Source organism: Clarias gariepinus, chromosome 3 (assembly GCF_024256425.1).
Source record: "Clarias gariepinus isolate MV-2021 ecotype Netherlands chromosome 3, CGAR_prim_01v2, whole genome shotgun sequence".
Classification (NCBI taxonomy): Eukaryota; Metazoa; Chordata; class Actinopteri; order Siluriformes; family Clariidae; genus Clarias; species Clarias gariepinus.
Genome location: NC_071102.1, coordinates 35,643,290 through 35,670,791, shown reverse-complemented (window position 1 = coordinate 35,670,791; position 27,502 = coordinate 35,643,290). Strand labels below are relative to the sequence as shown.

Here is a 27,502-nt window from a genome sequence, read left to right as displayed (position 1 = left end):
CCCAGAAACACAGTTGGACCCACTGTTGGATACTGGAAAGTCTGGTCTCTTTATCAGAGTATATTAATCCAACTGTACAACACACCCATGCTTTTATTTAGTGTGTCATTTCTTATTAGCATGAAGAGATTCCAAAAAAAGTTACCTGTCAAAGTAGCATGTTTGCTTTTGCACTGTGATTGAACCAAAGATGCACTTTTATTACATTAAGTGTAGATCAAGAAAAGGTGAAATAAAGTCCAGGCGATAAAAATTTCCTTAAAAAATCAAAATGTCAAACAGTATCAAACTCAATCCTTGCTAATCACACATACTGTACAGTATATAACTGTAAATGAAGAGTAACTAAAGCATTTGTAGAGTAGATAGGAAAGGCAATTAGGGACTTGGTGGCGCTGATTGGAATGGTAGCAGGTAGAAGAACCAATTGGTGTGGGTGAACTGCAAACTGTGAAAAAGTATGAGTAAACAATAAAGCCAGAGGATCTTGCCAAAGGTGGACTGCAACTTTATCATGACAGGGCTCATTGGGGGGGAGGGGGCATTATTTGTTAGTCATATTTCATGTTGCTACACAGTGCCAATAAAGAAGAGCACAGTGGGATTTTCAAATAAAACAGCATCAAATACCAGTGTTATCCGTTTCCTTGCCAATATAAAATATGAGCAACTGCTTGGTTCTAAACTACTTATTTTTTAACCAAACAATACAATGAGGTAGATAGCCTTTCTTGAAAAACCTTTGTTACCATAAAATGACACAATAACACTCAAATGTTTGGACACACCTTTTCCTTTAGGGTTTTTACTTCATTAGGGCCCACGCACTAATAATAATCTGCTGCCAATAGGATGTCTGATTGGCAAAATCACAATAGATTTTTCTGCATAGGTCATATATAGTTGAACACATACATGTAAAACTTGGTACACATTTAGATCTTCTTAAGGTGAACTACTTTTACTATTCATATCCTGTGGTCTGTCTAACAAGAAGTCAGTAATTTTGGGTTGTTTGTAAATCACACCCAATAGAATTTGATATTTTTCTCCTAGGTGATTGTCATGATTGGGTGGTAATGGCTGTTGTTAATGCCGTGGGCAGAAAAGGACAGGCATAGGCGCAGAGAGGTGTTTTTAAACAAAAGAGTCTTTATTCCAGATATAACACAAAACAGGAATCACAAAGAAACAAAACAAAGAAACGAACACTCAAACTATACATCCCATAACTGACCAATACCCAGGCTAGAGGACCAGACACAAAACATATGCACTATACTGAAATACATGCTTAACTGTCAAGACACAGACTAATACAGAAAATGTAAGCACTATGTTGAGACACATGCTTAAGGACAAAACACAGGCTCTAGGTAAGCATGGAGCTGAAAACGGGGACAAGACGAGAGACACGAGACAGGACTAAGGCTAAAGACATGGCAATCAGCTAAACAAACCAACTAGCTACACTTACCAAACAGCTAAACATACAACTAGCTACGCTTACCAAACAGCTAAACATACAACTAGCTACGCTTACCAAACAGCTAAACATACAACTACAGTAGCTACGCTTACCAAACAGCTAAATATACAACTAGCTACACTTACCAAATAGCTACCACAACACTAGGGACTCGGGACACAGAAACACAAAGGCTAGGCTAAGGGACACTCGAAGACTTGTCCTCGCGTAGGGCAAGCAAATTTCTGTCCACCAGGTTGAAATACATGCTTAACTGACAAGACACAGACTCATACACAAAATATAAGCACTATGTTGAGACACAGGCTTAAGGACTAAACACAGGCTTTAATACCCGTTACACAAAATGTAAGCACTATGTTTAGACACATGCTTGAGGATGAAACATAGGCTCTAGCTAAGCATGGAGCAAAAAACGGGGACAAGACGAGAGACACGAGACAGGACTAAGGCTAAAGACATGGCAATCAGCTACACATGACAATAAGCTAAACATGGTCATTAGCTAACCATGGCAGTTAGCTAAACATACAATTAGCTACACTTACCTTATAGCTAAACATACATCTAGCTACCACAACACTAGGGATCGGGACACAGAAACTCGGAGGCTAGACACTCGGAGGCGAAGCTGGGCTAAGGCACACTCAGAGGCGAGGCGGGGCTAAGGCACACTCGGAGGCGAGGCGGGGCTAAGGCACACTCGGAGGCGAGGCTGGGCTAAGGCACACTCGGAGGCGAGGCGTGGCTAAGGCACACTCGGAGGCGAGGCGTGGCTAAGGCACACTCGGAGGCGAGGCGGGGCTAAGGCACACTCGGAGGCGAGGCGGGGCTAAGGCACACTCGGAGGCGAGGCGGGGCTAAGGCACACTCGGAGGCGAGGCGGGGCTAAGGCACACTCGGAGGCGAGGCGTGGCTAAGGCACACTCGGAGGCGAGGCCGGGCTAAGGCACACTCGGAGGCGAGGCCGGGCTAACAGTTTTTTGCAAGAAAGAGAAAGAAGCAGACCAAGCAGCACAGCCACTGGGAAAATAATAATATGTATATGGTATACGTGGTAACATGAAAAGCATGCAGTTAGTAGTTTTGCTGTAATGTGGTGAGAAAGGTGTTTAGCTATGCACTATTATGCTAGGCTAATCGACCTGTTGCCAGTGAATACGGCAGCATACAAAGCCATAGTGAGGTTAGAACTATAGTGATTGTTGCCATATACAGTACATATTGTTTTGCTTTAGAGCACTGCATTTTTGTCTGTTTATGCAGTTATTAAATATATGTACTAAGATAGTCGGCATGTAAAACATATAATTTGACAACTATGCTACATTATTTACTGTTTGAATTTCTGTGTTTTTTATTTTGTTTCATCTAAAAAGAATGTGTGCTGTAAACTGGAACGAAGTTGAGCCAAATATGGAAAAAGTTTGTTTTTCTCATCATTTTGCTGGGTGAAAAGGAATATTTTGAAAAACATATTTTAAAGTACATTGTACAATGCTCAAATTATTGATGTATTTACACAGACTAGTCACAGTTCTCCAAAGATGCTGTAATATTGACGAGGATGATGATGATTATTATAATGAACAGCTGAGCTGCAGTGAGCAAACTTATGGTGAAATACTGAGGTGATCGATAAGGAGAAAGATGCGGAGCCATCTGATAAAACAGACAGTCCAAGGCAATGGGTATTTTGTTTGTATGCATTTATTTTCATCCAACTTGCCGAGAGAAAAAGTGGTTGTACTAGGTGTTTATTTTGTAGTTTATCATCATAATGTTTACATATATTTTCTTAGTTTGTAATCATTTTATCACAAATACAGTTAATAAATAAATTTCTGGAGATATAAATTCCTTATTATTGGCGATTATGAAAAGAGTCTAATTTAATTTCTAACTTTGCCGTTATCTACTAAACCAACATTGTGCCAACGTTGGGCCAACCTATCTTTGGCCCCACCAATAAGCAAACATTGGGCCATTGGACAAAATAACTTCGGGCCAAACACTGATGACAACACTGGCCAAACGTATGCCCTACCTTTGGCCCAGCGTTGGCCCTTCAGCATTGTGCTCTCTGGGTTAGCCCTGTTACCCATGAACAGGAGGAGGATGAAAATGTTCATAATGTCCACCACATCATTGACTCACCTGCTTCCAACTACAACAACACACATTTTGCTTCTCTAAAAACATTAATGGCTGGCATATGATCTGATCTTAATTAGTTCTCATTGATCTGTCTGAAACAAATTAGGCTATTGTTACTTAAGTAAGTATTTAAACATAGTCCTGTCATGTATGTTAGTTTCTCTGTTGCTTGTTCTGTTTTCACTTTTTAAACATTTCCAGGTAAATCAACATTTTTGCCTGTAACTTTGGACTTAGCTTAATGTTTATCGAAGAGTTTTCCTTTGAAATGGAATAAATGTGTTACCTGTGTCCAGATGAATGCTCTTCATTTTTGAATTTGATAGGAGGATCCATAGACACATCACTCCTCATGGAGACACTGGTAAATACTGGTGAGTTTGGTCTCTTCCTCTGGGTTAGACTAAACAACATTATAAACATAAAGGTCAGTATGTGCTTCTTACACCTCTCAGTTCTTAGTGGAAAGGCATCTTGTATATCTGCTTTTTAGTTCATAAAACTGAGGTACAAATGTCAATTACCGCACTGGTTAACAAAACAAAAATGTGATTAGGGACGCATCAAAGGGACTGTCCTAGAGGGTGTTACTACAGTTTATTCAAAGTAGGTTACACATACAGTCAAACCTTGGAAACCTTGTATATCAAATCACTCAAATATCAAAGCATATTTTCCCGTAGGAATTTACGGAAATTCTGATGATTCATTTCACAGGCCAAAATATTTATTTAAAAATAATTTATACAAAATATAAAGTAAAAATAAATCAAATTAACCGAATCATGAAGAAGCAGAAGCAGGGGGGGCTACTGCACACACAAACACACACGCGCACACACACACACACACACACACACACACACACACACACACACACCACGTCTGGTTACTAGAATCTTCTTTTTTTTGTGTGACTTTAACAATGAACTCACCTCACTAATAACACTTGCTTTTGCCTCCTTTTGGGGATTTCACAGAAATGTTGCATTGTTGTTAAACAGTTTCATCTCCTGCACTGCACTGTTTTTTTCTTCACACAGGCTGTTACTAAAGAACTGTCACTACAGTTGGCCACAAATTTAAAAATTCTTTACGCATACGCACACCCATGTGGTGACAATGTTATAGTAAATATTATTATACAGATGGTACTCAAACGGAACATTGGGGTTTTACCGTTGCGTTTCGCGACAACAGCATTTGGGTTTATGTGATTGCTGGCTTTTACCACTGAGTGGCGTTATATAACTATAGACTGACGCCTCAGGCCTTAGTTCTTTCTCTCAAGGATTAATGAGCCGCACTCCTTTAGAGCTGCATGTAGTAGTGGATGAAGTCAAGTGAAACATTGTAGTTAAACGAATTCATAATCACAGTACTAAAATTACAGGATTTATAAGATTAATAAGATTAATTTAATTTAGAACCTAAATATTTTAGGATTGAATTTAAGCAAAGTAAACGTTAACACAGTGAGCCTTTAGATTTTATTATGTGTAATTAGAAAATCTACGCATGTTATGGGAGCAATTTTTACTTGGTTTTATGTGATTTTACTTACTTTTAAGAAACAAGAGGTACTCCATCGAGATATAATCGACATTCTGTAGTAGATCTGAGATGTACTTGGCTAGGAATTTGAGCTATACATAGAATGGGGAATCTTATGTGCAAAACTGACCATATAAGGCCACCTGGAACGTGCTTGCACAGGAATTTGAGATATACATAGGACGGGGGAATTTAAGAAAACCCAGCTGTTGCTGTAACATCACTGTATACTAAATAAGCTCCATTGTATAGGAGAGTATTTAAAAAGAAAGCAGTCGAGAGATTGGTGTGGAAACCCTCCCGGCTTTGTTGAACAGCTAATAAAGTCGTTATCTTCTGAAACCAAAGCCTGAGTCTTCAATTAATTTTCACGACAGTGTATGGTTTTGTGTCATCTTATATTTTGTGTTCTTTAAATTTGTAGTAGATTTATTAACCAAGATAAATGAAACTAAATGACCATAAAATTCAAACAGTGTCAGGATGTGCTACTGCGTCAGCAGATATTGATGTGATTTAGCAACACTTGTGCTTTCGTGTTATTATGAGAATGACATGCAGTAGGCTGTTGTGATCATCATTTTCTTAAATAAATAAAACATTTTAACAAATTACATTTTTACATCCCAGTAGAACCCTTGTTACGCTGTACCACCGCTGGCAAAACCTTATGAAATACAAGTAAAACATTAAACTAATTTACAATCACAGTACTTAAATTACAGTACAAATTAAGCATTTAAATTAAATATAGGCATTTTTAATTTGGATTAAATTTAAGCAAAGTAAATTTATACCTTTATATCTAGCCTTTAGATTTTATTATGTGTAACACTAGCGTAGCCAGAAAACAGACTCTGGGTGTGCATCAGAAAAAATAGGAATGCCACAGTTATTGTCAAATTAATGTGCAAAAACTATATAATAAAACTACATAAGCTACATACTGTAGCCTTTATAAGACTCTATTTTTCAAGTGCACTCACAATGATGACAAAAAATTATAATTTTGTAAAATAATGAAAGCAAATAAGGATACAGCACTATTCTGTATTGGTTTTGGTAAACTTGAGTGCGTCAAAAAATTTATCTAAACTCTGAGGATACTTGCCTCACAGACGTGAAAGATATATACTTATAGAAAGTGAAATTTTATATAAACTAATGGAATTACAAATGAGATGTAATTCGTATAAAACATGAAGTATAGGCGCATCTACTGCTGCAGAGATGACGAGATGACATGATTACCTTCATCACTACAGCCGAAACCAAAGAAATCACTAATTTATCAATAAATAATTAAAATGGTTAGAGTCAGTATCCTTTAGTTTCCCCTATGCATTTATAATAATGAGTCTTCTACTGGTGCGTGCTGGAAAACTTTATGTGTGCGGTTAAGCACTGATTAGACTATGTAAAAGATTAAAGAAGAAAATAAACATTCCGGAGCCCAAACCTTATTTAAATTAAGTTAACAAATATCCCAAGTAAACAACAATAGCCCACATTTAGAAAAGCATTTTTATTTAGATTATAAAATAATACTTTTATAATTAGGTGTGCCAGCTGCCACTGTTCTTATACAGCTTTTTGTCAGGGTAAATCGTTCAGTGACAAGCCTGTTAACTTCCATGTAAAACAGGTACATCTGTATAAATAAACTGTTTAAATGTATGTGTCATGAGCTATTGATCATTGATTTTTATAAACAACATTGTTCAGATGTAAGTCAATGCTCATTGGTGCACTGTTTGAGAGGATGTGCTGATGACGTGTGGTCTGCTTTCTGTGATCTAAGTTTGTTAAGTGTGTGTGTGTGTGTGTGGTGTCACCTGATCCAGGTGTCAATAGGTCTTACAGATTCATGCAAAGTCATGGATTATTTAGTGAAACCGAGACTTTGCTGAAAAGAGTTAGGCACATCAGTCACTTTACCCCAAATATAAAGTCTTTCTGAGTGTTATAATATAGTTGTAACATAAAAGATATGCAAATCGAACAAATGGTACGCACTAAATACTGAACCTAAACCAGGACCGCAGATTCATATTGTAAACTGAGATGTGTATTTCTTAGACCCAGCCCTGTGAAAATGGCGTATTCAGAGAAAGGGTCACCGGTGGACCACTGCGCTTCTGCAGATTTCGAAAATGACATTGTTACCATTTTTTAACCACTGAAATGGATGAGATGGAAAGTCTCCTTATCATAACAGCGTTGTATTGTTTTTTAATCACTCTATACATAACTCATGCTTTTAATGCTATTTAACAAATGGAAAAAAATATTCATTTTTTATAAAATATAAAATCTAAATATTTTATCAAAATACCAAAGACAATTTTCATGTATAGAGTGATTAAAAAACAATACAATGCATATTATGATAAAGAAATGCCTTAATTTCTTCTATTCCAGGGATTAAAAATTGATTAATTTTAGAGTCCAGAAGATTTGAAATTTAAACAAATCTTAGAAAGGTCTCAGATCCAAGAGGGTCTTAAAGTGAACGTATTGGTGTGATCAGCTGAAATATGTTAATGGGAAAGGGTAAATTATTTGCATTTGAATGTTGTCTGATATTGTGAAGCACACACAGTAACACTAAAACAACAACAACTTAGAATAAATAGAAATAAGAGGCCGTGGTCACACTACATAAATATTATTTAGTACAACAAAATTCCTCCACGCTGTGGAAAACTTTCTGCATGAGGTTGAGCACTGATTAAACTATGTAGGAAATTAAAGAGGAGGATTACGATGTCACGGTACGCCAGCAGAGGGCGCCAGGCGCAGAGATGCCATTTTGTGTTTCCTTTGTTTAGTTTTGAACTCAATTTCCCAATGTGTACCTCGGTCAGGTGATTGGAGCCCTCACCTGAACCGAGGCAGAGAATTAGAAGGGACTAATTATGTTGGTGATAAATAGTCTTGTCTTTAGTTTCCCCTTGTCGTGCATTTGTTAAAGTTACCTAGTTGAATTATCTCTGTGAATACCTTAGCTCTGTGTCATGCAGTTCTCCTTGTTTTCTGGTCTGTGGTTTTCCCTGTTTAGTTTAAATGCTGTCTAGTTTACATGCAGTTTAGTTTGATTACTGTTTAGCTCCTAGTCTTCTTTAGCTACTGGTTCTCCCTAGTACCTAGTCTTCCTTAATCCATTGACATGTTTAGCTCCGTATGCATAGCTCTCTGCTTGGTTTAACTCCTTGTTTAGTTTAGCTTATGTTCTGTTTAGTTATTTATAGTTACATCCTAGCCATGTTAGTTTTTGTGTTTGCTCTTTAAGTTAAATCTCCTAGCCCTGTTTAATCTCCCAGTTTTAGTCAGCACCTTGCCTTGTTTAGGTCTTGTTCAGCGTCCTGTTTAGTTTCACCATTGTTAGTTTAGCTCCGGTTTACTTTAGCCCTTGGTTATGTTTAGGTCATGTTATGTTTTGCTCATTGTTTAACTCTTGTTTGTCTGCTCCTGTCTGATGTGCTAAGGTTTTGTTTTTGTCATATCAAAACAAAATGTCTCATATGAGACATATGTCTCATATTAAGCCCTCACCCCCGTCCCGTAACATACGATGCCGACTCGACATCCCGAGCCTAAACCTCATTTAAATTAAATTAACAAATATTGTAAGTAAACAATAGCCCACGTTTAGAAAAGCCTTTTTATTTAGACTATAAAAAATAATCCTGCATCTATTTTTAGGCGTGTCAGCTGCCACTTTATATTTAGTTTTTTTATACAAATCTTATGCCCACATGACATCAAACATAGATAATTTATCTATTTATTTTAACTATTTAAACCATTAAACGATTTTACTATTTTAACGATTACTATTTCATTTATTTTAAAATAACATCAAGAAGAGAACAAGAAAACTTTTAAAAACATTAATTAAATGTCGGCTGAAAAAACTGTCCTCAAAAATTTAACAGATAAGGACTCGTCCTTCAATGTGATATACAGTATGCTGGAGAAACTCCAAGGTTGGAAGACACTGCTTTGTGTATTTAGTATCGAAAACAAATGTCATGATCGGGGTGTAGACTAGATGTTGAACGCCGTGGGCGGAAGGAGCAGGCATAGAGGCAGAGGGGTGGTTTTAACAAAAAAAAAAAAAAAAAAAAAAAAAAAGAGTCTTTTAATAAAGGTTAAACAAAGTAGAAATAAAGAGACAAACAAAGGAACAAACAAACTCAAACCATACTTAACTTTGTGCTAACAGGGGCTCACTGGCAAGACACAGGCAGGGGGAGACACGCAACACGCCCTGTGGCGAGACACAGGCAGGGGGACAAACACCTAACAGGACACAAACGAGGCGTGGAGCTGAAACGGGACACTAGAGAGGAACGGGGGACACTAGAGAGGAACGGGGGACACTAGAGAGGAACGGGGGACACTAGAGAGGAACGGGGGACACTAGAGAGGAACGGGGGACACTAGAGAGGAACGGGGGACACTAGAGAGGAACGGGGGACACTAGAGAGGAACGGGGGACACACACGTAAAGACTAGAGACGAGAGACCAAGAGAGGGACGGGACGAGGGCTAAAGACATGGCAATCAGCTAGGCATGGCTTTTAGCTAAACATGGTTAAGCAATGCTTAACCATGGCAGTTAGCTACACATACACCTAGCTAAGCATGTCTTTAGCCCCAACATGCACTAAGCTACACTTACCTAATAGCTTAACACACACTAGGGAATTAGGGCACAGAAACACAGACGGAGGTACCCAGTGGCTAGGCGGGGCGGCACCCCCAGGCTAAGCGAGGCGGCACTGACAAGCTAGGCGGCACTCCAAAGCTAGGAGAGGCGGCACTCTGACACTAAGCGAGGCGGCACTAAAAAGCGTCCCTCTAAGGCTGGGCGCACTGGGACACCAGGGAGGTAGGAAACACAGGACAGCTAGAGACACAGAGGGGCTATGGCTAGAAGCATGCTAGTTACTGTAACACAACAGAGATCTTAGCTAAACACGCTCCTAGCCAAACACACACCTACCTACTTACCTGACTCTAGCTAAACACACAAGAACACAGGAGGACAGGACTGAATCAGCTCCACTAACACAGACACACAAACATACACAGAAACATTGCCAATAAGAGAACCCTAGTCAACACAACTAAAATCAAAGTACAAACTAAACAGATAACAAAACAAAAAGCCCACACAAATGACAGCGGTGTTACCAAAAATGCTCGACCCAGTTTCCCAGTCTAAACAGCTATTTATAGATTGATTGATGGCTACCTCGGTCCAGGTGTGCACTGCATCACCTGACCGAGGTGCCTGCTGGGAAACTGAGTCGGCCAACAAAAACTTCAAAATAAAAACAGTGACCTCTAGTGGAGGACCCTTACAACAAAACAACCTTTAAAACAAACACCAACAGCCTCCACCAAAGAGTCTGAAACGCAGAGTATAGGATGCGTCACACAGCTGCGATATATTATAACCGTATTATACCAAAGAATGGCAAAAAAAATACATGGGGTGTTTTAACCACTACAGAGACATTACAGCCAGCGGTAGTTTTCAGAATTTTTTTCTGAGATAAGGCTGTGTTGGGCGGGGTACATGAGAACAGAGCACGGGTGGATTTCCTAGAGCTCAAAACGTAAATTCTTTTAAATAGACACTATATTTAATAACTGGTGGCAGTTTAAACTGTTCACACATGCAATCTTGCCTAAACAGCTTAAATCTACACTTTGTGACACAATAAGAGTAATATTTAGCAGGCTGCGGTTTGGAGAAAACAGAGAATAAACAATAAACCAGTTGTTGGGTCAAAATAACCAACCAGGTGTTCATTTTAAATGACTTACTACATCACATTTGACCCAGCATGAGCAAACAAACAATGTGTTTAAATACCCGAAATAACCCAGAAATTTGACCCAGCATAAACAATCCAACAATGTGTTTACAGAAACAGCACAGCATTTCTTTTAGAGTGTATTTTTTTAATTATTGTAATGTTCTATTCTGAAAGTCTATTTTTTTCAGTTATTTCTATATTTTAAAGTTTGATGTCTTTAAATGTAATTTTTTATATAATATCAATGAACAGATACAAACAGAGAAATAACTTCATTCTTTGTACAAATAAAATTCTTAGCTAGTGAACTTGATTGGTTCAGATTTTTCATGTTTGTTGTATAAAGTAGTGCATCACTGTAGTACTTCTTCAATACAACATACTGTTATGGCTTTTTTATGACTTAAGCTCTAATTATATTTAAGAATATAATATAATTTAATTGCAAAAAATGAAAATGTCACTTTGCGCCACCTGGCCGTCATTTTACAAATGACTTTGAAATGTGTCTGATTTATTTTGGTCGCTGTCATTTTGACAATTACCCACAATCTCATCTCACACCATGAGATAGACAGAAGACCAATTGGCTCAGTTGTAATGACATGACGCCCGGTGGACAAAAGCGTATACATACCAATGTACTTGTATATCAAGACCTCGCTCATTTATCAAATTTTATTTTAAAATTATGCTGGTCTTACAAAACGCTTGCAGACCAAATACCACACACTCCAAGGTTTGCACTGTATCAGAAATGCTGCATGTCAGTTTAGACTGGATAGCACAATGTTATGCAGGCTTTTCCCTCTGTGATGGCATAAATATGTTACCTGTGTATAGATGAAGGCTCTTCATTTTTTAATTTAATAGGAGGATCCATAGATGCATCACTCTTCATAGAGACACTGCTGAATACTGGGGAGTCTGGCCTCTTCTGGGTTAAACTGAACAAAACAGACTTAAATGCTTTTCAGTTTATAAAATCAAGTTATGTGTCAAACATATTAGCACACCGACCATTGACATTTAAGCAAGCACTATGGCTCACCTTTTACCAGTTTACATAATTGCAGGACAGTCTATTTAAGTTGCACTTTGGGATGGTATGTAACCAACAATCCAAGAGAGTTGGAAGAAAGTAAAACAACAAGACAACTAAATTGGACAAATGAGCAGTGTTTACTTTTAGCTTTACATTTATTGTTTGGGGAATATTTTAAAGAACCCTTAAGCCTCTTAAAAGTCCTCCTCTCTACTCTTAGTAATTTTGACCTTAGGTGCTGTTTTTAGGGCTAAGATGTTTCGTGAATCATTTTTATCTTTACTAAGATTTAGTTCTAAAATCTTGACCCAGTATATTTTTATTATTTTTGAGGGTTTGTTTGTTAGCCATGTCTATATACATTCTGCAACAACATCCTGTAGATAGCATAGGGGATATAGAGGTGGTATACCCAAGAAAAGTGGGGTGCTAGAGACCTCTTCTCAGGTCGCCATGGTACTATAGCAGATGTGAGAGGTTTGGCAGGAACAAGTAGTCCTTTAAACACGGAGGAACACCTTTCTTGTAATATTGATGACCCAGCAAATTGTCACTATAGCCTTTTTCTTTGACATGTTTTACAACTTAGAAAAATTGTTGCACACACCCTCATTGTAAAGAAAAAGACAGAAGTGGATCAAGCAGCATCGCCAATGGAACAGACAAAAAACTAAATTTTAAACACATGCTGGACATGTCAACACATTTGTGTGTTATAAGGTAAACTAGCCTGCCATCCGAACCACTTTAAGGACAATATGGCTATTCCTGAGGTGCCATTATTAAAGGTAAAAGGAGGTAACTTTGTAAGAGGTTTGTCTGGTGATAGAGATTTTAGTATTATCTCTTTGGAGATCTAAATCTTCAGATTTAGAAAAGAAAGAAGCAGCAGCAAGGACACATAGTAGGAGACACATTGGAATTTATAGCTCTAATGAGACCATATTGGAATAAATTTTTCACCGATAAAAACTTATTTGCACATTGTTGACTGTAAGAACAGTTTTTTCTGCCTTTGAAATATCTAAGGAAAGGCAGCAGCGATCGTCATAACAGCAGCTTGGCCATGAACAACAGGGGGTGAAAAGATTCATGATGTCCACCCCCGCCCCCTTTGCCCGAATCCCCTTCGATTCACTTGCTTCCAGCTACAATAAACATTTTGCTTCTCTAAAAACATTCCCTGTCTAGTCCCTACATGTCATTATTGACCTGTCTTGAACAAATTAGGCTATTGTTACTCAATTAAGTATTTGAACACAGCCCTGTCCTGCATGTTAGTATTAGTTCCTCTGTTGCCTGTACTGTTTTCACTTTTTAAACATTTTTGCCTACAACTTTGGACTTAGCTAAATGTTTATGGAACGCTTTTGCGTTGAAATGGCATAAATGTGTTACCTGTGTCCAGATGAATGCTCTTCATTTTTAAATTTAATAGGAGGATCCATAGACACATCACTCCTCATGGAGACACTGGTGAATACTGGTGAGTTTGGTCTCTTCCTCTGGGTTAGTCTAAACGATGTTATAGACATAAAGATCAGTGTGGGCTTTCTACACCTCTCACTTCTCAGTGGAAAGACATCTTGTACATCTGCTTTTCAGTTTATAAAACTGAGGTACAAGTGGCAATTACTGACGTTTTCTTTTATTTGTGGGGTTTTAGCAGGTATAAGGAAGTGTTTTAGCACTGGTTAACACCAGAATAGGGTGTTTAAGGACATACCAAAGGGACTGTCCTAGAGAGTGTTGCTACAGTTAATTTACGTATCAGAAATGCTGCATGTCAGTTTTTTTTTACTGGATAGCCGAATGTCATGCAGGCTTTTTCCTCTGTGATGGCATAAATGTGTTACCTGTGTCCAGACGAATGTTCTTCACTTTTAAATTTAATTGGAGGATCCATAGATGCATCACTCTTCATAGAGACACTGCTGAATACTGGCGAATCTGGTCTCTTTAACTGGGATAGCCTAAATAACACAGACATAAAGATCACACCTCTTACCTGGATTGGCATTTTGTACCTCTGCTTTTCAGTGTATAAAATCAAGTTATCTGTCCACATATTGGCACATAGATATCTAGGTACTATTAGTACTGATATTGGCCAGTAATGCATTTGAACAGCTAAGAGACTTTTTAACTACACACACACAGACACACACACACACACACACACCCACACACACCCACACACACACTGTGTGGAATTTGGAAATGGCAACTAGTTGTGTTAAGGCTCTATGTTACTGTTCGGAAAGTTGGTGTTTTTAAGCTCCAGCTCCGCCAGCTGTTTTCTCCACCAGGAAACACTGTTTTATTTCTACTGTACTAGTAAAAAAAAAAATTACTGTTTTAGTAAAAAATTCCGGAGGTACAAGTGGCAGCTGGGCGGTGGGTTATATCATTGGTCAACAGTGGAAGGAGGTGTTGAAGGATGTGCTACAGTAGATGAACCACCTTTAAGTGTTGCTACAGTTGCTACAATATAAATTGGTTTACAAACATCAGAAATGCTGGACACATTGGACTTGAGAGACAAATTCTGCAAGGTTCCTTTATATATATTCTTAACAGTGTTACCTGTGCCTAGGTGTGGTCTCTTCATTTTTTAATTTAATAGGAGGATCCATAGATGCATCGCTCTTCATGAAAACACTACTGAATGCTGGTAAGTCTGGTCTCCTTATCTGATTTAGCCTGAAAAACATTACAGATATACAGATCAGTGTGTGCTTCCTACACCTCTAGAAAGTGGAAGTATACAGTATTTAACACTGGTCTACACTGAAGGCCAATTTTCAATTGTCCGTTTTTAGGTTGCAAACAACGTACTGTGATGAGAATAATTAATAATGAATATTATTTATTACTTGTACATGTCCAGTTGATGATAAAATAGAGACCCAATCGCCTACCTCTGGTCTAAAGGAGTGGAGTCTGTGTTAAGCAGAGTTGGCCATTTCTCATCACTGTTGAAGTGTGCAGGGAAAAGTAATTTTGTTTTTGTGGACACTTCTCACAATTCTCTCTTCTGCTGGGATGTACCACAAAACATAATTGGAATCACATCCTCTAAATCTATTTAATTGTTTTCACTTCTGTAATGTCAGTGTTTTATACAAGGAAATGTGTAACTTTTTACAAAACCAAATTGGCCTCATAGCATTGCTTTAAAATTTCGTAAGACAGGAAAAATTGAACTGGGAATCTGCGACCTATCTCTGATGGCCAAATTGCTTTGGCATTTTATTGCAGTTGTTCTTGTTAAATGAAATCCACAAATGCCATAATTTTATATTGTAACTCTTAACTCTTCTTACCTGATAAATAGCCAGAAGACAACTTGGCCAATGGCTTTCTCCCCATGGTAAACGGAAATTAAGATTTTAACATTTAGAAAACCTGCCAACAAAATATAAAATATGAGCGAGAGAGAGAGAGAGAGAGAGAGAATCTGAACAGTCTGAAAATATTAAGTCTCAAAATGATTGATTAATAATGATCTCATAACAACAACAACAACAACAACAATAATAATATAATGGTTCTATATTTTATCCTTTAATACAATTTTATCGGTATATGACATACATACTATAATTTAAAATTCAAAAGCAGTCTAGTGTCCCAGAAGAAAAAACTGTAGTACCCACAAGCTGTTGACCTTGTGGGCAAAAACTGGAAATCAAAATGTGGGACAATGTGGGACACAGATAATGTTAGCAGAAAAGCTGTATGGTGCACAAAAACAATGAACATGAAGTTGTGTTTATGTAATGCTTACTTTACAGTAAGTTATGTAATGAGACTGGAGGTAAAATAAAGGTCTGTCAGTATGACAGTGTCATGGGTCTTTTTAATGAGGGCAGCTGCAGTGAAAAAAAAAAGTTGTGCAAAAGAGTTGTGGTTCAGAAGTACCGCAGTCTCTATAGGGGACAGTTGTGCCCGGGATGGGGGAGGTTCTTTTCCACTTGCTTTAGGATCCTGGGCCCGGTTTTTCAAAAGGTTTAATCCGGATAAAATTGATCTGGATTTAGTAATCCTTTTTTTTGCAATCCGTGATCACGTAATCCATCTTACTTTTGAGCCAGTTTTTCAAAGCAACATCGGATTGGATCAATCTGATCCGGATAGGAACTTTTCAGGATCATCTGGATAACCAGTGCTCAAACAGGATAGGAAATCACAATGTATTACTATAGATATGTAAAGAGCAACAAAAAGAATAGCCAGTGTGGGGTCAATATAAGTTTATTTTTATTTGAAATGAAAACACACACATTTAAAAAAAAAAAAATTAAAACAAAAAAACTCCACCTCATCCTCTTCCAGCAGTCCGCTCATTTGAGACATTTACATTTACATTTAGGCATTTGGCAGACGCTCTTATCCAGAGCGACTTACAAAAAGTGCTTTAATGTTTACAACATTGGATACATACTTACACTGGGTGAGACCTACAACACAAACACTGTACATTAAGGATATTTATAACAAGTTTCAAATATAGATGGATTGAATAAAAAAAAAGACTTAATGTCAAATACTCCACAATAATTTCAGACTTCCTCATCTGATGTGGAGAGACCAGCTTGTCTGAGCGTAGCCTTTAGGAGGCGGATCTCAAGTCTGGCCTTGGTTTGCTGCAGTTTGGTCAGAGTCAGCTGTTCCTCTGCCAGACGAAGCTGTGCTTCTGCCTTTTCAGTCTCTTTTTGAAGAAGTGCCTTTTAATCATCATCTTTGTTTGAAGAAGGGCGCTTTAAGCCTTTCCTCTAAAATCCTGTGGCAACTACCACTGGAACAGAGCTGAGATTCAATATAAATACACTCTCTGGTTCAGCCTCAGGAGGAACTGGCAGATTCTTCTCCTCCTCCTCCTCAATCCAAGGCTCGCCATCTCCTACAACACCTTGAATACCATGGAGAGCTTGCGACTTCACACCTCCAATGATGTCGAGGACCACATCTGTGTAATCTCCCCTCTTAAAGGGCTTGTTGCCTGTTTGTGGGTTTTTGGCTTCAGCATGGTCCTTTGTTGCCCTGGCCTTAAGATTCTTCCACCGCAATTTGATTTGGTCTGTGGTCCTCCTCTGGCCAGACCCTATGGCATTTACATTTTCTGTGATTAAAATCCAAACATCATTTTTCTTTTTGTTGGTATCCTTAGCAAAATTAAAACTTCCCACTATTGTTCCATAATGGCACCGAACACCCTCTAGTAGTGCAAAGTGCCTCAATTGAACACAAGCCAAAACTAATCAGTTGTAATAGGTGTGTTTAAAAAGACCAATTACACAGCCATATAAATCAGCCTTTCTTAGAGGGTTTACAGAGAGACAGTGAAATGGCAGGTGTTGTCCACCGACATTTTTTGCATTTTTTTTGGTTATTCTGTAATCATTGCATGCATCACTAATAAATATTCTAAAAACAAAACTGTTTGGGGGATTATTTTATGAGGCCAAACTCTTTTTACTTTGCTAGGCCTATACTAAAGGGCTATATACATTAAAGCTTACCTAATCACTGTAGCCTGACGAATGAACAACTAAAATTAAAACCTCATGAATAAATAGGATATCTTGTAAGATACTGCATGATCCAAATATAGTATTATTTGATACATTTTTTAAGTTTTCATTACATTTTGGGCATGAAATCCACGCTGAATCCACCCTTCTGATGGGATCAGTTTAATCCAGATTTTTTGGATCAACGTGATCCAAATCCTACAAAAAAGTTCTGAAAAACCCAAACTAAAGGTTTGATCCGGATCAAAACCAGGATTGGATTACGTGATCTAATAAACCCATTTTCAAGATTTGATCCAATCCTTTATCCAAAATCCTAGTGGATTACTTTTAAAAAACTGGGCCCTGGAGTCATGCACCTCCTAGATCAATGGCAGACTGCAGCCAATCACTTTCTCAGCAGAGCTAATGATGCAGATGCTGCAGTCTGCCCTTGTCATCAGCAGTAGCATTACTTTTCAATGAACTCATACACTCAACTGCATACAAACAGATACAAAGTGTGACAAACGATGTAAACATACAAAATTGTTCTTATAATGCTTTATAATTACAGCACATTTCCGAACAGTTTTTTAGTTAAGTAACACACTTGTACTGAGGCAATGGCTTAATAATAATAATAATAATAATAATAATTATAAAGTTTATTATTACTTCTACATAAGATTTAACGTTTGTATGTTAAGTAGTATGTATAGATATATATTGACTACTCCACATTTAGGCTAAAATTTGACTTTTTAACAACATCAAAGACTTCACCAACAACGCAGTGAAATGTAAATAACAATATATATATATATATATATATATATATATATATATATATATATATATATATTCCTTTTATTATTTTTTTTTACTTACTTTTATTTGGGAATAAAGTTCAGTAACTGTGGGAAAATATAATTATTTAGTTTACTTATTTATAATCTATATACACAGTAAGAACATATAGACCACAACCATGTTAGATAAAGTAAGAATCATTTTTTTGGCAGATTAAAACACTATTATAGATAGCTCGGGTTTTTACTGCTGAACCATGTAACTTAAATAAGTGATCTCCATTCATGTTTTTTTTTTCTGACCACATTTGCGACCAGAAGTACGAGAAGTTGATGGTTCAACACCATTCTACTAGGTTTGGATACTGCGTTGAAGGGTTTTTAACCCAATTCCAGTAACATATCTCCTTACTTGTTTTCTTTGCCTGAATTTGGCTCTTCAGAAATAGCTGCTGCTTTCATTAAGTGACCAATTACAAACAGTTTTAGGACTGTTATTTTAGATTCATACTGTATTTTAATGTTTGCTTCCTTTCAAATTACCCAAAATTGACATTGTGAATTTTCTGTGTCATATTACCATGACCACGTTACTTTTTTAATTTTCAGATTCATAATACAGAACTAGCATTTGAACATTTAATTATCTAATAATATAATACAGAACTAGCATTTGAACGTTGTCTCTCTGTTTGGAATGTGAAGACGCTGCTTTTTTCCGAGCTCCGCTAGACTGACCAATTTTTCAACTTTTTCGTCCCCTTACGAAGAGTGAACATATAACAAATAAGTATTTTATACTATCTTGTGATATATTCACTCGAAACGCGTTATATTGTTAAGTTTTAATTGTTTTCCAGCACACCGCTTTTAACCGGCATTAGCATCACTAGCCCATTAGCCTGGCTATCACAAGTTTGTTTACGCTCTTTCACACCGGTTATCTCCGTTTCTATACACCATGTCGGTTGTGTCTCTGCCTCTGTGTGCAGGTGAGGATACATTGGAGCTGCACTTGGTGGATTTGGAGCTGGAGGCCGTGGAGAATCTGATCACGCTGGAATCGTCGCGGACCGACGCTTACCTGTCCCAGGTAAATTCTCGGCGTGAGAATTCTCCTACAACCTCTACCCCGCGTGTTTCTCTGCCCAGGTCCAACGCACCGAGGACGCGACCTGCCCAGCTTTCCTTCACCCCGGCGCCAGGATACCACGAGGCCTGGATACTGCAGCAGCGAAAACCGAACCCGAAACCGCTTCGGTCCTCTCTGTGAGACGGCACACGACGCGCTGGTCATCGGAGACTCCATTGTCTGGCACGTGCGTGCTACCATGGCGAAAGGTAAGGCGTGCACACGCTGTTTACCTGGTGCACGTGTTCTTGATGTTGCTGCACAGGTGCCTGCGGCCCTAAGGAAGAACATTCGAGCTGTGGTTCTTCATGCTGGCACGAACGACACCAGGCTGAGGCAGACGGAGATCCTAAAGAAGGACTTCAGGAGCCTGGTCGAGAAGGTCTGCAGCACATCACCCACAACAAAGATCGTCGTATCTGGACCACGTCCGACCTTTTAGCGAGGAATCGAATGAATGGTTACAATCTTGGTGTCAACAACAGAGATTACCCTTTGTTGATAACTGGAATGTTTTCTGGGAGCGTCCTAGGCTCTACCACACTGATGGCCTGCACCCTAGCAGAGCTGAAGCAGCGGTCCTCTCTGACAACATCTCCAGGACACTACGAACCATCTGACTGGCGGTAAGTCATACCTTAGATTCTTTAGATATTAGCCACAATACAACTCGCCATACTAATAGACGCACACACATAGCTTGTCCTATAGAAATTGTGTCTGTTCCCCGAATAGTGAGAAAAAAGAATACATTTGTTAAATCCAGCCGAAATAATCTGGTAACCATTAAACCAAAAAAAGGCCAAATAAGTAATCGAAATCTACCCCTAAAGTTTGGACTTCCCAACATTAGATCCCTTGTGCCTAAAGCACTTATTGTTAATGAAATGATATCAGATTATTGCCTTGACGCACTCTGCCTCACCGAAACCTGGCCAATTCATAAACCAAATGAATATATTATTCTATATATGAATATATCCATCTTAGAAATATTGCCAAACGTAGGAGTATGCTATCCGTATCTGATGCAGAAAAGCTGGTTCATGCATCCATGACCTCCAGACTGGACTATTGTAATGCATTACTAGGTGGTTGTCCTGCATCCTCAATAAACAAGCTTTAGTTAGTCCAAAATGCAGCCGCCAGGGTTCTCACTAGATCCAGAAAATATGATCATATAACCCCAATATTATCATCCCTGCACTGGTTACCTGTTCAGTTTAGAATTAATTACAAAATAGTATTACTGACATACAAGGCCTTAAATGGTTTAGCTCCCACATACCTAACCAGTCTTCTAATACGCTATAATCCACCACGCTCCTTAAGATCACAAAACTCTGGACTTCTTGTAATTCCCAGAATTTCAAAATCTACAAAAGGGGGTAGGGCTTTTTCATATTTAGCTCCAAAGCTTTGGAGGAGCCTTCCAGACAGAGTTCGGGGCTCAGACACAGTTTCCCAGTTTAAATGTAGACTCAAGACGCATCTCTTGATGGGAAAAAAGGAGAAAAAAAAAAAAAGAAAAAAAAAGACGCATCTCTTTAATCTGGCATACGCGAAACTCATCCCATAACTTCATACTTTAGTACACCCATCCTGAATGGCAACTACGCTAATTCTCTCCATCTGTCCTGTACTTTTCTACCCATCCCGAGGCATCTGGAGATTGTACCAGCTTCAGTAGACAAAGGCCAACCCTGTGAGGATCCTAAGGCATCCAGAGAAGGACCAACTCCAGCTGGATTCTGCCTTATTATGATTGGAGCTACACATCCTGCTCCTGTGCTCCCAGTGATCCAGACCCCATCTGCCCTCTGCACCTACTGACTCATCCCTATGCTGAACTGGACTTTATGTTAATTTAAAGAATTTCTGTTATATTGTACTTTCAGCTGCATAACACACATGATGTTATATCATCTCTATCTGTTATCACCCAAATGAGGATGGGTTTTCTGTTGAGTCTGGTTCCTCTCAAGGTTTCTTCCTATTGCCATCTCAGGGAGTTTTTCCTTGCCACTGTCGCCGTCACCCTTGGCTTGCTCATCAGAGACATTTCATTCATTCATCTCATTATTATCTAGACACATTTTTCTCACACATACACAATTTATTATAATTTTTTCTTTCTTTTTTTATTATAATTTTTTTATGAATTTCTTTTATTTTTGTGAAGCTGCTTTGATACAATGACCATTGTTAAAAGCGCTATATAAATAAAATTGAATTTAATTGAATTGAATTAGTCACAAATATAGGTATATGTTATGGAAGTGACTAAAAACCAAAGGAATACCCCATGCACAGGCTTACCAGTCCAGTAGGAAGAGTCCACATACATTTCTTGCCAACATTTCATGTTTTATGAGCTCAGAAGTTGTTTGAAAGGCATGTGTCTTTTCATCCGAATGTGATATGTAATTTTTTCCACATTAAGCACTATTTGTAATAAGAAGCCAAGTTAGTTCTCAGAAACGGTCTGGAATAGTTTATATGGATGCGATTTGGAACACTGGTTTTTAGTGGAGATACTGATGGTTTGATTCTGTTGTTAAATTCCTACAGTACCTTAGTGTTGAGAGTCTAGACAGTAATATTAAACAAGAAAAATAAATAAATGAAGAGCATGAGTTTCTCTTGTGAGCCCGCTGCAGGATTCAACAAGTAGGAAATCCCCAATTTTTTGTCAACTTGTTTCCTGAATCGTAAATCATTAGAAGTGGGAAAACATTTAAGTAAGTCATTATTTTAACCTCAGTCTATAATCAGTCTTATATTAATGTTTATTTCTGACTCGCTTCACATTGCATTAATGACTTAAATGGTTTTAAACATTTGATGGTCCTTCTCCTGTGTACAAAATAAAACAGCAGTATAACTTTAAAGCCGTTTCTTGTTTACTAACACACATACATACACACACACACACACAAGGTACATAAAGGTGGATTTTTTAGAAATGTCACTTACCTTTAGACAGCATTCAATGTTACTTGTAATTTTAGATTCAGTTTTTACTGAAGCTTCCTGTTTTTCAGTTGTTCCTCAAAATGGCAAAGTTTCACTTTCTGAATTTAAAGGAACTCAGAAGTTAAAGGAACTCAGAATGTTCTTGTGTACTCAGTTTAACTTACATGTTTTCATATGTGATTGTAATATATTGTCTCTCTGCAAAGTTTTTTTTTTATTAATTTTAAAAGGATATGTAAATTATTTTTATATCTAGGCTTATACTGTATTTATTTCTTGGATAAAGCTCTTGTATTCATCCCCCCTGGCTCGGGTTCATACAAATAATAATTACTCTGACTAGTTCCTTCTAAAGCATGGAACCAGGCAGGGCTGCCCGCTTTCTCCCTTGCTATTTGCCATTGCTATTAACCCCTGAGATCCAGTCAGATTCAGAGTATTTTTAGAGGAGGTATTGAGCATAAATTGTCTTTGTATGCTGACGATCTTTTATTGTTTATCTCAGACCCGGATCGATCCATCCACTCACTTCTGGATTTGCTGAAAGACTTCAGCCAATTTTTAGGTTATAAATTGAATTTACACAAAAGCAAACTTATGCCCCTTAACTTATGCCCTTTAACTCATTACTATTTAAGGTCTCCGAGGAATCATTCAAACATTTAGGTGTCTGGGTCACTAGAAAATATTTGGACCTGTTTAACGCTAATTTCTCCCCACTACAGGCCAAACTAATTCACGACACACAACGTTGGTCTCTTTTACCTTTATCCTTAGCTGGCCGTATAAACTGCATTAAAATGAATGTGCTTCCTAAATTTTTTATACTTTTTTTAATGCCTGCCTGTTTATATACCGAAACATTTTTTCCATTCACTTCCATTCACTGCATCTCTCACTTTATATGGAAAAAAAGGGTCCCCCGAACCCGGAAAGACATTCTTCAAAAAACTAAAGGTATGGACGGCCTAGCCCTACCTAACTTTTTATTTTACTCCTGGGCTGCAAACTTTCGCTCCACTCTGTACTGGTGGTGTTTTAGCAATAAACCACCACTGTGGCTACAGATTGAGGCTGCCTCCTGTGCTCCCTCATCTCTTACTTTTTTATTGTGCCTTCCGCTGACACTACATGCTCCATCATACCCCACAAATACTATAGTTTAAGCCTTTAAAAAGACTTTCAGCGGTTATAACACGTCGAATAAGCTGCTTTTGGATACTGAAATACATTTTCATACTACTGTAGTTTGGAGAATAACCAGTAAACTGACTTCGGCCATGGTCGTTTCTGTTTAGTGGGCGTGGCCTGTGACGTATCATCATGCGGCTCCCGCTGAGCTCCTGTCTAGTGTAAATGCGGGCCGGTTCTCGGTGGTTCCCAGTCTAGCACTGGTCGAGCATTAGAATCAGCACCTGGCACCAGCACCAGTGTAGTGGAAATGAGGTATGTACATACATTAATGTTGTCTTTTTTTCTTTCGATCAATTAAAAGATGCTTTTCATCTACCGAACACTCACTTTTTCAGATACCTACAAGTCTGGGATTTTACTCGTACTCACTTTTCTACATTCCCTACTATTTGTCCCTCTACTCCTTTTGATTCTGTTTTTAAACTGGATCCTAATCTTAAAGGTGCAATATCAGCATTATATTCCACTGCCCTCTCACTTCATTCCTCTGCTTCAGACAGTCTGCGTTCTGTTTGGTCCGAAGACCTTGGTATTGATATTAGCCCCTCGGTTTGGCAGCTAGTTTAGAAAAGAATACATACCTCTTCTGTCTGTGCTCGTCATGGAGTTTTGCAGTGCAAAGTGGTGCATAGAGTCCACTGGTCCAAAAGTAAATTGGCCCGTATATATCCTGGCACTAACTCGAACTGTGATAATGCCATTGCGGTCCTGCAGATCTTATCCATATGTTTTGGTCCTGTCCAGCTTTACTTTTATTTTGGATATCTGTTTTTGACTCTCTGTCAGCCATTTCCTCAGTTAATATCCTCCCGGAACCTCTGGTTGGCCTGTTTGGGGTCTTACCCAGTGGGTATTCCATGCCCTCTTACTTTGTTGAACTTGTTGCATTTTTTACTTTCCTGGCTAGACGTGTTATCTTAATGCACAGATTCCTTAGTGGCTTAGGAAGACATTGGTATGTACGTCTGTGTTTTTTTTTCTACACTGAAGATGGGTAGCACACTTTGTCCCCTTCCCGCCCCCGCCCCCTTTTTTTTGCAACCACTGGGGGGCGAATGCAACCGCGCAGGCCGGGGGGGATGGGGATGGGTAGATGGGGGGTGGCGTTGCCGAGGATGGGCACGGGCAATCCAGTGTCTTTTTGTGCCAGTCCAAAGTCTGGATAAATGCAGAGGGTTGTGTCAGGAAGGGCATCCGACGTAAAACATTTGCCAAATCATTGATGCGACTCACAAATACTGTATAATTCCTATACTGGATTGGTCGTGGCCGGGTTAACCATGACCGCCACTGGTGCTGTTGACCTACAGGGTGACCTACTGTTGGGCGAAAAAGGAGAGGAAGAAGGCGTGTTTGAAAGCAGAGAGAGAAGAGGAAAGGCAAGAGTTTAGGAGTGATAGGGACTTTGAATGTTGGGACCATAACTGGGAAGGGAAGAGAGTTGGTTGATATGATGCAGAGAAGGAAGGTGGATATACTGTGTGTCCAGCAGACCAGGTGGAAAGATAGCAAGGCCAGAAGCTTAGGAACAGGGTTTAAATTGTTTTACCATAGTGTGCATAGGAAAAATATTAGAGTAGGAGTTATTCTGAAAGAGGAGTTTGTAAGGAATGTTCTAGAGGTGAAGAGAGTATCAGGTAGGGTGATGAGTCTGAAGCTAGAAATTGAAGGGGTGATGTTCAATGTTGTTAGTGGTTATGCCCCACAAGTAGGATGTGAGTTAGAAGAAAAGGAGAAATTCTGGAGTGAGTTAGATGAAGTGATGTAGAGCATCCCCAGAGGTGAAAGAGTGGTGATTGGTGCAGACTTCAATGGACATGTTAGGGAAGGGAACAGAGGTGATGAAAATGTGATGGGCAGGTTTGGTCTTCAGGACAGGAATGTAGAAGGACAGATGGTGGTGGACTTTGCAAAGAGGATGGAAATGGCAGTAGTAAATACTTTCTTCCAAAAGGGGCAGGAACATAGGGGACATAAGCAGAAGCACTCAGGTGGACTACATCTTGTGGTGACGTTGTAATCTAAAAGAGATCAGTGACTGCAAAGTGTTGGTAGGGGAGAGTGTAGCCAGATAACACAGAATGGTGGTGTGTAAAATAACCCTGGTGGTGAGGACGGTGAATAGGACAGAGGCAGAGTAAAGGACAAAGTGGTGGAAGCTGAGAAAGAAAGAATGTTGTGTAGTCTTCAGGGAGGAGTTGAGACAGGCTATGGGTGGTCAGGAGGTGCTTTCAGTTGACTGGACAACTACAGCCAATGTGATCAGGGAGACAGGTAGGAGGGTACTTGGTGTATCATCAGGTAAGGGAAAAGTGGACAAGGAGACTTGGTGGTGGAATAAGGAAGTCCAGGAGTGTATACAGGGAAAAAGGCTAGCTAAGAAGAAGTGGGACACTGAGAGGACTGAGGAGTACATTACATTTACATTTAGGCATTTGGCAGACGCTCTTATCCAGAGCGACTTACAAAAAGTGCTTTAATGTTTACATCATTGGATACATACTTACACTGGGTTTACCTTAACTAGGTTAATAACTAAGTGCCATTAGTCCAACACAACTGGGAAGAGGGTTTTTCAGACTGGGGGGGGGGGGGGGGGGGATTAGTCTAAGTACTGGAGAAACAAATGCGTCTTGAGTCGTCGTTTAAAGATAGTCAAAGTCTCTGATGTACGGACATCTAGAGGGAGTTCATTCCAGCACCTAGGTGCTAGAACAGACAAGAGTAGACAGGAGTACAAGTAGATGCAGAGTACGGTGAAGGTAGAGGTGGCAAACGCCAAACAAAGAGCATATGAGGACTTGTATGCTAGGCTGGACAGTAAGGAGGGAGAGGTGGATCTGTACAGGTTGGCTAGGCAGAGAGATAAAGATAGGAAGGATGTGCAGCAGGTTAGAGTGATTAAAGATAGAGATGGACATGTACTGACAGATGCAAGGAGAGTGATGGGAAGATGGAAGAAGCACTTTGAGGAGTTGATGATTGAAGAAAAGGAAAGAGAGCAAAGAGTAGAAGAGGTGACTGTTGTGGAACAGGAAGTAGGAAATATAAGTAAAAGTGAGGTGAAAAGAACGTTGAAGAGGATGAAGAGTGGAAAGGCTGTTGCTTCTGATTACATACCTGTGGAGGTATGGAAATGCTTAGGAGAGGTGGCAGTAAAATTTCTGACTAGTTTGTTTAACAAGATCTTGGAGAGTGAGAGGATCCCAGAGGAATGGAGGAGAAGTGTATTGCTGTGGCAATTGCAGAGGTATAATGCTAATGAGCCATACAATAAAGCTGTGGGAAAGAGTAGTGGAAGCTAGGTTAAGGGCAGAGGTGAGCATTTGTGAGCAGCAATATGGTTTTATGCCTAGAAAGAGTACATCAGATGCAGTATTTGCTTTGAGGATGCTGGTGGAGAATTACAGAGAAAGTAATAAAGAGTTGCATTGTGTCTTTGTAGATTTAGAGAAAGCGTATGACAGGGTGCCGAGAGAAGAGCTGTGGTTTTGTATGAGGAAGTCTGGAGTGGCAGAGAAGTATGTTAGAGTGGTGCAGGACATGTATGAGAGCTGTAAGACAGTGGTAAGATGTGCTGTAGGTGTGACAGAAGAGTTTAAGGTGGAGGTGGGTCTGCATCAAGGATCGGCTCTGAGCCCTTTTCTGTTTGCTCTGGTGATGGACAGATGAGAAAAGACAGAAGTCTCCATGGACTATGATGTTTGCAGATGACATTGTGCTTTGTAGCGACAGCAGGGAACAGGTGGAGGAAAATTTGGAAAGGTAGAGGTATGCTCTGGAAAGCAGTGGA

General features: G+C 39.0%; 1 protein-coding gene across 4 annotated transcripts in view; it reads right to left on the bottom strand.

Moving 5' to 3' along the window:
- LOC128518903 (NACHT, LRR and PYD domains-containing protein 12-like) overlaps positions 1–22,579 on the bottom strand; it is a 72,199-nt gene extending 49,620 nt beyond the window's left edge. Inside the window, exons 1-8 of one of the 4 annotated variants that reach the window (XM_053492270.1) lie at positions 22,516–22,573; positions 15,406–15,487; positions 15,001–15,119; positions 14,666–14,782; positions 13,936–14,052; positions 13,478–13,594; positions 11,868–11,981; positions 3,933–4,049 (exon numbers count right to left, since the gene is read on the bottom strand). In XM_053492270.1, coding sequence (XP_053348245.1) covers positions 3,933–4,049; positions 11,868–11,981; positions 13,478–13,594; positions 13,936–14,052; positions 14,666–14,733 — 533 coding nt within the window. In that variant the 5' untranslated portion in view covers positions 14,734–14,782; positions 15,001–15,119; positions 15,406–15,487; positions 22,516–22,573. Of the gene's footprint in view, positions 1–3,932; positions 4,050–11,867; positions 11,982–13,477; positions 13,595–13,935; positions 14,053–14,665; positions 14,783–15,000; positions 15,120–15,405; positions 15,488–22,515 lie in introns of all 4 variants that reach the window. The other 3 variants (XM_053492271.1, XM_053492268.1, XM_053492269.1) reach the window with 3 other exon arrangements.
- Positions 22,580–27,502: the final 4,923 nt, after the last annotated feature.